The following is a 12,301-nucleotide window of genomic DNA, read 5'->3' on the forward strand; positions in this document are numbered from 1 at the left end:
ATGGAAAAAAAAAAAAAAAATTGTCAACACAGTCAGGTTAGTACATGGCATACATAGCATTAACCGGAGTTTATGAAATTCACATAAAAAAAAGCTCAATTTTTGCCATGCCCAGACAGTGTAGCAGTGTACAGCCTCCCCGTTGCTCCGAAACCCATCATATGATACATTCTCTAATAGTGGCCATTCACCCCGTTCGTCCGCAGCGCGTCGAGCTCTTCCTTCGTCTGGCGGTACAGCTCCTGCGCCTCGCGCTCTCTCCTGCTCACAAAGTTGACTTCGTCCCTCAGGGCGCCCAACCGTCTCTGGATGGCAACCTCTTCCGAGATGGCGAGCGTCTTGAAGCCGCTGAGGGCGTGGTTCGCCTTCTCCAGCGCTTCGGCGGCCGCGACAATCTTGTCTTTCAGCATTTTCTGTCTCTTTTGGTATCCGCCCAAGTGCAGGTTCAGCTTCTTCTCGAGCTTGATGCCCTTCTCGGCGGTGTCTACGATGGAATCTTGAATGGACTATTCTTTGTGTTAGTCACCTTGTTCATGGATCAGATCAACATCCTCGGACTTACATCAAAGGCATCTTTCATAGCTGCCTCCTCTTCCTCTTCGTCGTCTCCGTAGCATCCCAAACCAAGCAGAAGAGAGTTCTTGCCCCGCGACTCAAAGGCGCGGTCGATTTCAGGGCGAGGGGGCCTAGGCTTCGTCTCGCTGAGGATTTGCAGGCGCGCCTCGGCGAGTGCGTCGTCGCTGATCGTATCCAATCGGGGAGGGACGCCGCTGAGGGTGACGTTGGGCAGCGGGTATTTGACCGCGTCGTTGGCAATCAGAGCAGCGGCCTCCTTAGCAATAAGCGCTTCGGCTTCGTTCTTAACCTTGCTGGCTACAGACAGTAGGGCAGATACGTCCACCTTGGTTGGCCGAGGAAGCTGTTTCTGCATAACTTGTGTCCGCCTTTGCATCTCCAAAGCCTGCTGTGCTGCCTCATACTCCCGTTGTCTGCGGTCCCGCTCTGCCGCATCCTCCGCCAACATCTCATCGGTTGCTTCAAGCTCCTTTTGCTCATCAGGAAGCTCGAGTTCCCAGTCAGTGTCCTTGGGCTTGGGCAGAGACGCCAAGCCTTGACGCAGTTGACTACGTAGAGCCATGTCTCTCATCTTGACGTCTCGAGGTGTAGCAGCCACCATTGTACCGTCGTTAGCATTGAGGGCGAAACTGTCCCGAGGTGTCCTCATGGGGGTCTGACCAACGCGGCCAGGAGTTTGAGCCACACCATTGGCGTGCATCGGCGTCGCCATAGGGTTAGGAGTCGCAACAGTCTGTTTGCGAGGTGCAATACCATCGAAGCCTGTTGATTCAGCACCCTCATGCAAAGGAGTATTCTCGCCGCCAAGCAACGAGGACTGTGTGTTTGTCAGGGCCCTGATATTCCTGATCTCGTTGGCAATGTGGTCTTCCTGTGCCGGAGCTCGAGGGGTTCGGATCGGGGCATTGCTCTGCAGAGTCGAATACTCGCTGACAAGACCTCGGGTCGCATCGTTGTCGCTCTCGCGTGCCATGAGGTTGGCCCTCTCACCCACCATTCCCATTTTGACAATCTCCTCTAGCTCGCCTTCGCTCACTTGAGGAGCCGGCAGGTTCAACGCCCTCCTCTTGCTGCTCTGCTCCGCTTCACGGATCTTTTGCATCTGGCCAGCCTTCATAGCAGCCTGGAACGAAGCTGATGGTGCGTCCTTCTCCTTCTTCCTCCTTTTGCTGTCACCGTCGTCGTCGCCGTCGCCCTTGCGCTTGCTTGCAAGTTGTTGTTTTCTTGGGTCAAACGCCTCCCGCTGATGTTCGTTGCGGACTTGTTCTTCGGCTGTGTCGTAGAAACCGGGCGCGGCCTTCTTCTCGAAAGGAATGTCGGCGTTGTAATCCATCTGACCCTTCTTGCGAGTGACAACCTTGATATTGATGCCGGCCGTCTTGAGCTCACGCCGCTTCTGCAGCGCAGCAAGACGGCGCGACTCCTCCTGCTGGCGCTCTCTGGCTTTGCGCTTCGCCTTCTTTCCCTGTGTGTTTGCCAGACGTGCTCGAGCTTCGCTCAGCATCTCCTTTTCGTCTTCGTCAAGGTCGATCGTGTCGGGTCGTGCAGGCTTGCTCTCGGGATCGGGGTCGACCTCGCCGGGGCGTAATCTTCTGACATCGTCGGCGCTAGGAGCTTGTGTTTCGCCGCCTTCGGGACCTGTCAGTCCGAACTGACTGGCCTCGCGGGCTTCGGCTTCGTCAAGGAGCTTCTGGTATCGTTCGAGGCACTGGTTCGCAGTTCGACCGACGATGGGGGCAATGGTGCGCCATTGTGTGGGCATCAACTTGGCCAGATGCAGCAGCTTCTCATCCTCCTCCTTGCTCCATTCAATCTTTTTGATGCTCGGGTCCAGCCACTCGTTCCATCTTGCCTTGCACTGCTTGGGAGTCTTGCGCGCCAGCAGTGACGACACACGCGCCCACTGGTTCAGACCATATTTGGAGACCGAGGCCTTGAGGATTTCATCCTCGATGTTGGTCCAGACACCTCCCTTTACGACACCCATCTTGGCAGGTTCAGCGATGAATCGAGTGGGTGTTGGTAATGAATGTCGATAGTCCCCGTCGCGGAGGGCGTTGCGCGATGGAAACAAGTGATCTGAAGCGATCGTAAAGTTTTGGATGCAAGGCTGGAAGCGGCGTGTCTTAGTCAGCCAAATGTCGATTTTGATTGGGCCTACGATCGCGTCCCTGCTGCACTTGACCGAGACACACCGAGACCACTTTTCTCGGTGTCTCGGTGAGAAACCCCAACTTTCAATTACGACGACTAAGTACTGAGGGTGTATGGGAATCATCCACAATTGGACAAGAAACTCTAGCATTCCGATAAGAGCTGTCGCGTTCAAGCAATCAAGCTTATGACCCCTCTCTTTCTATCGGTGGTGTTGCCGATGTATAGTAGCACGGTAGCTAGCACCGGCACACCTTTTGGGGCTATCTATACGACCATGTACCCCGAGTTTTCGTTCTCTTGGCTGACCCTACTTGACTTGACAGTGACGAGCTCTGAGCATTTGCTTTGCAATATGGCGTGGTCTCGGATAGCTGCACTCAGGTGGAGTTTACGTAACGGCCTGACTCAGGCGCCTAAGCGACCGACAATAGGATCAAAAATGATGAGAAGGGTACGGAGTGCATATTAGGTGATGAATATGGCAGATACGGGCGAACAACACGGTGCAGCGACAACGCACAGGAAAGATGAACAGCGAGAACACTCGGTAAACGCACCACATGGCGGACAGCACACCACACTGGGGACAAGGTGATGTGCTGTTGGATGATGGCGAATAGATTGCAAAGTTACCGATGGGACAATCAATGTCGAACAAAGTCGCTTTCGGGCAGCAGCTTATTTGGGCGCAGTCTAGCAAGTCGGAAGCCGGAATAAGCAGAGCAGAATCCCCAGATGAAACTTGGACCAAGGTTGGGCCAGCAGAAAAGATAGTTCACCCAACAGGGCAAACTTTCAACTCACAGACGGCTTCCAGGAGACTGGCACCGCGGGACCGGTCCGCCGTCGGTGCTGAAACAGGCCGACCACCGAACCTTGCCGACGGGTAAGACTGGACAATGCCGTCGGTGTTGGGATGTTGCTGGGTGAAAACCGCTTTTGGACCGAAAGATTGTGTGTGTCACCACAAGAAAGAGTGTACGAGTTTGTTAGTGGATAAGTGCCCTGACCTTTGCGGACGTGTTACGTATGTTGGATCAAACTGATACGTATTTTTGCGCCGGATTCTGATCACAATTACTTGAGAAGAAAGGCCCAGCTAGGGGGGGGGGGGGAGGGAGCAAAGTTCCCGCGCGGGAGTGGCTCCTTGGTTACAAGCTTAGAAATCAACCCAGACCAACGGATTGAACCCCAGTCCAAGGTCACTGCTGGTTGGCTAGCTACAATTAGGCTTGTCACCCTCACTAACGGTGGCCCTGACAGATCTGGATGGTGGCTGCAGTCACTGGACGATATGAGCAGTAATGGTGGTGTGCCCCCCCCCCTTATCGCAACCATGTCTACGAAAAACTGCGTCATGGATATGCCTGGCACACGCCAACTCATGCGCCATCCGTCCCACGAGATTGGTTCGCACCTTTCGACAATTCCAGGTCCGGCAGGCACGCGGGCCACTGCCTCTTTGTTTTTTTTTTGTTTTTTGATTTACTGGAAGTAACGACGTACACAGCAACGAAAAGGTACACTGGAGTATGAGGGCGGACTTTCTATACGGAGTAAAAGTTAATTTACGTACCGCTATAATAGGCGTCGGAGTTTATGGGGTAGGCTATACGGAGTAGCATTACAGTGGAATAAAATAAAATAAAATCCAAGTACAGGTACGCAAGGGAAGGACTTACAAGGAGTTGGGGGCGCACATCACTGCCTATCCTTTGGGAGCCCTGCAACGCTCCAAAACACACCAACAAAGATGATGACCGCAAGATGATGGCAGCGATAATTATCTTGATTTATTTCCAGACCAACCACACGCACACAGCACACCAACTCAGCAGGGCAGCAGGGCCATTCCATCCATGCCGTATCTATCATCCGCTACGCCCAACGAAACATACGTGGTTAGGCCCGTTGCCCGTTGCGGTGCCCCGCGCCAATGGGAAACGTTGGCGCGAGCAGCTCTGACCTTCCTCTTTTTGTTTTTCTAAGTACCTACCTTGGTAGTAGTAGTAGTAGTAGTAGTAGTAGTAGTAGTAGTAGTAGAATGCGTAACAGGGAGACAGAACAGACAGGACATTCCAGCACTATCGTCACCTCGTCCGGGGTGCTGGCTTCTTCCCCGTCTGATCCTAATCCCTACCTGCCCGTCCCAGAAGTTCCAGCAAACCCCATGGCCCCCTCATCCCACCCTTACCACTCAGTAAACGTCTTTCCTTCCTCCCTGCGTCTTCTGGCCATTCGCCGCCCGGACCCTTGGCTCGATTTCATCAGCGTCCATCGCTGTCCCACACCCGCCTTATCTGCTACTATGGACAACGCCCCCCCCCGGTCCTCCCACGACGTACCGAGCTAGCAAGCATTTACTATTTCTTTTCTCGTTCCCATTCCCACCCACGTTGTCTGCGCGAGCGTAGTCCGCCTCTTGCTTGTTGTGTGTTTCCCCCTCCAGCCCCCCTCAGCTCAGCTTATCCTTGATCTTCTTCTTTTTCGTCTATAATTATTCCCTCCCGGTTCCTACGAGTGTCCCTGGCTGAGGGCTGTGTACCGCGGACCTCGATCCAACAGGAATGGCATCGTGGCAGTGTCGCCTTAAAAACAGATCCGTCCTCGCCCCCAACGTTCCGATCCGAGAGACAATATAGCTCCTATCCTCGACGATCCAGCTCCAAAAAAGGTCAACAAAGTATTTTTAGGAACGGCCAAACCATTTCCTCGACGATCAAGAGCTTTCAAAGAGCTCCGAAAAGCCGTTTCCGTTTGCGACAACAACAACAACAACAACGTCTTTCGCATACCCAAGGAATCCGATTCCCGATAACCTGGACTCGGCGCAAACATGTCGGCCCCAAAAGACGACATTGTCGTCACCCGCGTAGATCGGGATTCCCGCGGCAAACCGACAAACGAGGCAACCGAGACGACTTCGCTCCTGAGCGCAGGCGCCCAAGAGAGCGAAACCTCTTGCGAAGACACATGGCCTGGCTATGCCGATTTTGAGGGTTTGCCATGGTGGAAGACACCATCTGTATGAAATATCAGCCGGCTCGGGCCGCCCGCCTGCTGATCACACCTTGCTGACTGGGTATGCTAGGTCTACTGGCTACTCGTCCCTTATGCCCTCTTTACCCTAGCTTTTGGAGGTTCCCTTGTGCCCAAGCTGAACCTGTATGTTGTGATGCTTTTGTGGTGTTCTTGGTCGCAATCACTAATACAGTGCGACGCAGAATCGTGGATTTGGTCTGCCAACGGCACTTTGCCGACCAGACCATCCTCGACCCGGCATTCGCCTTCACGCCGGTGGTGCTTGGTGCCGACAACCCCCAGTGCTTCATTCCTGAAGTGAAGAAGCGCGTGTCCATGTTTACCCTAGCTATCAACTTGACCACTGGTATTCTATCTGCGATTACGGCCCCTAAGTTGGGTCATCTTTCAGACCGGTATGGCCGCAAGAAGCTTCTGGCCTTGGCATCTTGTGGAGGTGTTGTTGCGGAATTAGTCGTCATTGCCTGCGCCAACTTCCCATGGACTTTTCACTACAATTGGCTGCTCCTTGGTGCTGTTGCCGACGGACTTACCGGGTCCTTCACCGCTGGTAGCGTCCTCATCAACTCGTATACCAGCGACTGCACTCCGCCATCCAAGCGTGGCGTACGCATCGGCTATCTCCATGCCTGCCTCTTTAGCGGTTTAGCCTTTGGACCCCTGATTGCAGGTTATTTTGTCACCTGGACTGGCAACCTGCTCTCGGTCTTTTACGTCACCTTGGGATGCCATATTGTCTTCATACTCTTCATTGGTATCGTTGTGCCCGAATCCCTCAGTGTCAAACGTCAGATCCGGGCTCGAGAAAAGTACGACCGAGAGCAAGATGCCCTGGCCGACGATGGCTCTAAATGGGCCTCTATCAAGGCAGCCAATCCCTTGGCTCCTTTGAAGACTCTTTATCCTACGGGTCCGGGCACTTCGTCGCGACTCCGTATGAACCTGCTCGCTCTTGCGTTTACCGATATGATCCTCATGGGCGCGGCCATGAGCGCGGGCACTGTTATTCTCCTGTACTCCGAATCTCCCGACACCTGGGGCTGGGGCACACTGGAGAGCTCGCGATACATCTCGGCCGTCTCCATGACCCGCGTTATGGCACTGATTGTCGTGTTGCCTATCATCAACTATGTCTTCCGCGTTAGACCCGCTGCGTACCGTCGAAGAGTCTCCGGGGTTTCCATTGTCGAGTCCAACAACGGCGCAGACACTGCCGACACCTGGATCCTTCGTTTTGCACTCTCGTCCGACGTTACGGGTGCACTCGGCTACCTCTTTGCGAGAACTGAGACGGTTTTCATCCTTTCTGGTATGGTTACTGCTTTTGGCGGGCTTGGTAGCGCGACGATTCAGGCTGCCATTACGAAGCACGTTCCTGCGGACCAGGTCGGTCAGCTGCTGGGCGCCATTGGTGTCCTGCACTCACTCTCAAGGGTTTTGGGACCAATTGCGTTTAACACCCTTTACTACTCGACGGTCGGTGTATTCGACCAAGCCATTTTTGTTCTTCTCTCGTCCCTGTTCGGGTTGGCATTGGTGGCCAGTTTCATGGTGAAGCCGCATGGTGAGTCCTACTTAACATACAGCATTTCAGATCGTTCGCTGACTTTGGCAGTCTACCTTGAGGACGCATATGAACCAGTTAGCACATCGCCGCGAGCAGACGCGAGCACTGAGACTTTGGCGGAAGTAGTCGCGGAAGAAGAATTAATACCCAACAACTAAATTTCGGATAGTGAGACGTTGTACGTTGAGCTGTGATTATTTAAAGCAGATAAGATAAGAGAAGATGATACCTAGAACATAGATGTAGGCGCCGGTTAGCGCCGAAGGTTTGGAGAGGTTCTTTTGTTTAGAGCGGTTGTTGCCTACCTTGGATACGAGATAGTATCGTTGATACCACAAATACACATTTCCTTGACTATTATGTTGGTGAATAGCTGAGTTCTGGCCAAAATTATAAGCAAAACCGTGGTGGATTTGACATTTGGATTGCTAAAACTTGTGACACGACAGCACAATCACTATTGTACTGTAGGTCATTAGAGTAAACCACCAATTCAATGCCCGCAAAAGAGCTGCAAGAACGTAATGTGTGGACAATTACAAACTGGGCCTCTATTGTCGTGTTTGCCCGCTAGCAAGCAGTCGTTGGCGAGAAGAGTCGAGACCGCTATGAGGACCACACAATGGCCACATGCACGACCTGACGCAGTGATCTAGCGTTCGCTCACTCGTCACAAAGAAACACGCCCCGATTCGGAAATCCTACTGGCCAACTGCATCGCAAGCTGTATAACCTCAGTCCATCCCCGGGAAAGCCAGCTTGACAGATAAAAAACACGAATCACCTCTCTTGGCCTATTCTATTCCCTTTCCCCCCATCGCAGGCCAAAGCAAAGGTATAAGCGTCAACTCTATTCATCAGCGGCATAGCATACGCAGCTATCAGAAGCAATGGCAAGTCAACTCTCATTCACAAATCGCAAGAAGAAACACCGTACTAACAACACACCGCAGAAGTTCCAACAACCCCTCCTCCTGCTGCTGCAAGCAGCAACGGCCCTCGGAGCCGCCACGCCTGCTCACTTCTCAAGCACGCCCGGAGCAGACTACGCAGCCGCCAAAGCCGACCACGAAATCGAAGCCGAAACCACCACCACCGCCGCCAACGCGAAAACGAAAGCGAACCGCGGCATGATCGTCCCGAACCCGAACCCGAACCCCCCCGGCGGCGGCGGCGGCGGCGGCGGCGGTGGTCCCTCCGTCCTCTGGACCTGCGGCCGCTTCGGCGACTCGTCGCACCAGAGACTGCGCGAGATGCACGCCGTCTTCAACAGGCTCTTCGGCGACGCCCGCCTCACGGGCACGCCGAACCAGTGCTACGTCGCCCGGTGCGCCGGGTACCACTTCTCGTGGTGCAACATGACGGTCCGGACGGCGACCGAGGACGCCAACGCGAGGAACCTCGTCGTCGGCAAGGACCCCGGCGTCGGCACCTCGTGCATGGCCGCCGCCAAGGGGGACGGGTTCGACGAGTACAAGATGTACTTCTGGGGAAAGGACGGGAGCGTTGCGCCGCCTGATTATCGTGGTGGGCAGGTGATTAGGTCTTGTTAGTGGGAGGGGGGTGAAGTTTGATGAAGGTTACGGGTTTTTTTTTTTTTTTTTTTTTTTTTTTTTTTTTTTTTTTTGGGGTTTATTATGGCATCTTTCTGTAAGGTGTTTTTAATTCTGATTAATGGTGAACTGGGCGAGTCCTGATGGGAACGCTTAGTGGTGGATAGTTTCAATTCTATATGCATGATTTTGGAGATGTAAATGGTTACCGTCTTGGTGACTGACTACCTACTTATATTCAAACGTATGACTGGGCATGTGTGCAAGTGGGAGGAACTGGATTGCCATATCGACCCAACGAGAAATCCACAATCACCATGGAAGGAGAATAAACGTCGTAAGTTGTTAGAACGAAGAAAAAAGAAAAAGAATGTTCCGATACCGGGAATCGAACCCGGAGCTCTCCGGAATCGATCAGTTGTTCAGTGAAGAACCGCTGGCGATGAAAGCGGAGTATGTTAACCGTTACACTATATCGGATGTGCTACTTGTTGGGTTGCTGGAGCCATAGGCACACCCATGTACCCAAGCTCTCCGCAGCTTAGCTCAGGTGTGGGGTTATGTGGGCCACCAACTGCCTGAAATCACTGGACGATGGTCACTAATTTCACCCTTGCTGTCCATTCTCATGGGATCAAGGAAGAAAAGACAAATCGTCTTCAGCGCTTTGCCTAGAAAGAGCCTGGGGGAACGAAGCAAGGCGGGCCGATCATCACCGCTTTACTTCAAGTAGCTGAGGAATAAACATGTAGTAGCCACCGCCGGGACCCCTGCCCCTGGCGGCGGCTGTGATTATATACTAGCTTAAAAGTACTAGTAGGAGTAGGAATCGAACCCGCGAAGGCTGCGAATGCTAACTTCCTAATTCTATAAAGTTTGCATTTTCCATCTTAAAGCTTTTTTCCGGTCGCATAACGGCCCAACAACCATGACCAACAAGACCACCACGGACAATTTTTTGAAGGGGTAGCAGAGCCTTTTCTGCCCCTCGGGGTCCATGAACTCCTTCCGGGACTTCGTTCCTCCAGGCATAAGCTATTATCTCTCTTGAAATGTACTAGTTCACAATGTCCTCCGGTCCAAGAGAGTAAATCTCGGTCTGCGCAATCTTGGTTCGTGCAGGAATGGTGACTGGAATATAGCCCTCGCCGTAATCAGGCTTCTCGTTGGGCATATTGATCCATGCTCCGCTCCTCGTCTCGTCGCCGTTCAGGGTTCTTTCTTTGCGGAACACACCATCCTTCGGGTCTGGAACGCTCAGTTCGTGCGTCTTGGCCATGCCTGTGAAAACGGACGTGGGCGAGGTCGACTTGAATTCGACCTTGTAACCCTCGCCGATGAGTAAGTAGCGGCCGACGTCCAGCTCGATGATCATGCCATAACCGGATTGATATTTCCCAAGAACAAATGCTGGACTAATATGCAGCTCAAATTCTCGGAAACGTTTTATAATAGACACGCCGGCGGCGTCAAGGACGCTCGAGTCGGGTTCATCAATGTAAAATCCGAATATAGTATCCGGTTGTACTCGTGCCTTTTGGATATGAGTTGAGACTCTTTGTAAAAGTCGGAAATGCTTCGTATAATCGAAATCCTCAGCAGCCAACGTATCAATGCCGAATGGACACGCACCGAGCGCCTGGAAGCTACCGAGGGCCTCCCAGACCCTCCGCGCACCGTGGGCGTCTCGGCGCTGCTCAGGAATGAAGAGCGGCCGCCCATGATAGGTGTAGTCGCGGCAAGTCTTTTCATAGTCGGACGAGTAAATGTCGGGGGAGATGAAGTCGAGCGTAGGCGTGAACCTGTACCAGACGTCCAAGACCGTATTAACGGGCCCGCCGGACGGATACTGGCCCGGGTGGTTGCCGCCGGAGGCAAAGTTCCCGAGGCCTGCTCCCGTGCCAGGCTTGGGCAGCCAGGCGTTGGTGAAGAGGGGAATGGTTTCGTAGACTTCCCGGCCCGCCGCCGCCACCTTTTCAACGTAGTGCGCGTAGTGGTATGCTTGGAACAGCTCGTCGGTGTGGTAACTACGACCAAATAGTTCCTCCCAATGGCCAGATGGGGGTCCCTCGGACTTTTGGCACATCTCGTAGAAGTGTGGGATATTTTTCTTCAGCTCCGGTAGCAGGGTATCCCAGGCAGTAGCCAGGAACTCGACAAGCTCCTGGGGCACACTGGAATTGAAAAGCTTGTCGGCTGTCCTGCTGCCATCACGCGAGTCTCCGAGCAGGCCAACCTCATTTTCGACCTGAACCATGATAACTGTCTTGTGCTCATCCATCTCCTTTAGGTGTTGCATGAGCGCCCTAAACGCTTTGCAGTCGGCCCTGACATTTTCTTCGTGCAGTAGCGATAGAACGTTCTGCGGCCGGCGGAGACCGTCTTGGGTACGGCATTGCTGTCTGGGGAACCGCTTTGCGTTTCTCTTAACCCATGATGGAACATAGCAAGACATACCTAAAGAAATGGAAAAAGAAGTAAGGACACCATTATATTGTCTCCTTGAGTCAGAAGCCACTGAGATGAAAACACTTACCATTTTTGAATGACCCAAACCAGAGAATGATCATGCGAAGGCCGTAGGATTCTGCACTGGCAATCATTTTGTCCATCTCGTTGAAATCGAACCGGTCTTCTTCGGGTTCAATGTCCTCCCAACAAATATTGCCCAAAACGGTATTAATACCCATGTTTTTAACATTCTGCCAGACTTCATCCATGTAGTAGGCGGAGCTCATAGATGAGTTTTGCAACTCGGCGCCGAGTACCGTAAACGGCTTGCCGTCAACAACCAGCTCCCAGACATTATTAGTCTTTCTCAAGTGTGCAGTCTGTGGCTTAGTGCCTGACATTTTCCCCCAGGCCTCTGTATTACCTTTTCCTTGTATTACTTGATCGGACAGTGAGGGACAGAACGTCTATCGAAAAGAGGCGAAAGCGGGAAAATATGTTTTGGGGGAAAGTAAAAGACAGCAGAGATGATGGATCGTTGAGACGGTGGCTGAAGACAAACAAGTCCTTTGAATGCAGCTCTTTTCCACTCATCTCTGATTTTATAATACAAACCTAAAGTACTAATACGGATGTTGATAGAATATGGGGGCAGGCTTTGCCATAACAAGGAACCCGGCTGAACTTGTCGAAGCTGGGGGGGCCTGTCTGAGGGAGTAAGGTGAGTAGAATGAACCAGTTATGCAGACCCTTGCTTGCAGAATTGCGGGATTGCGGGATTCGATTTCTCATTCTGCAGATAGAGGCTTGGCACAACCAACACCACCCCTCCAGCAATTTTTAGCCCCAGATCCTGCTCCAGGTTATCACGGCCCACCGACCCCGCGTAAAGGGATCCCATCTATCCATGGAGAAGCACTTCTAGGTTCCATCGGCCAATGAGCTTTTTTTTAGT

At 52.8% G+C, this 12,301-nt stretch overlaps 3 protein-coding genes across 3 annotated transcripts; 1 reads left to right on the top strand and 2 right to left on the bottom strand.

Moving 5' to 3' along the window:
- Positions 1 to 173: 173 nt before the first annotated feature.
- CTRU02_202394 (pre-mRNA splicing factor) lies at positions 174 to 2,563 on the bottom strand (the record flags this gene model as incomplete). The annotated part of the gene is made up of 2 exons (XM_036719800.1): positions 174 to 506; positions 563 to 2,563. 2 exons carry the CDS (start codon positions 2,561 to 2,563, stop codon positions 174 to 176), a joined length of 2,334 nt encoding a protein of 777 aa, XP_036588502.1.
- A 3,006-nt stretch (positions 2,564 to 5,569) lies between these two features.
- On the top strand, positions 5,570 to 8,895 carry CTRU02_202395 (uncharacterized protein; the record flags this gene model as incomplete). The annotated part of the gene is made up of 6 exons (XM_036719801.2): positions 5,570 to 5,758; positions 5,825 to 5,898; positions 5,958 to 7,339; positions 7,391 to 7,416; positions 7,792 to 7,809; positions 8,296 to 8,895. The coding sequence occupies 6 exons, from the start codon at positions 5,570 to 5,572 to the stop codon at positions 8,893 to 8,895; spliced, it is 2,289 nt and encodes a 762-aa protein (XP_036588503.2).
- A 1,057-nt stretch (positions 8,896 to 9,952) lies between these two features.
- CTRU02_202396 (uncharacterized protein) lies at positions 9,953 to 11,747 on the bottom strand (the record flags this gene model as incomplete). The annotated part of the gene is made up of 2 exons (XM_036719803.1): positions 9,953 to 11,352; positions 11,432 to 11,747. 2 exons carry the CDS (start codon positions 11,745 to 11,747, stop codon positions 9,953 to 9,955), a joined length of 1,716 nt encoding a protein of 571 aa, XP_036588505.1.
- Positions 11,748 to 12,301: the final 554 nt, after the last annotated feature.

The sequence above is a fragment of the Colletotrichum truncatum genome (genome assembly GCF_014235925.2).
Source record: "Colletotrichum truncatum strain CMES1059 chromosome Unknown Contig_0001, whole genome shotgun sequence".
NCBI classification, from domain to species: Eukaryota; Fungi; Ascomycota; class Sordariomycetes; order Glomerellales; family Glomerellaceae; genus Colletotrichum; species Colletotrichum truncatum.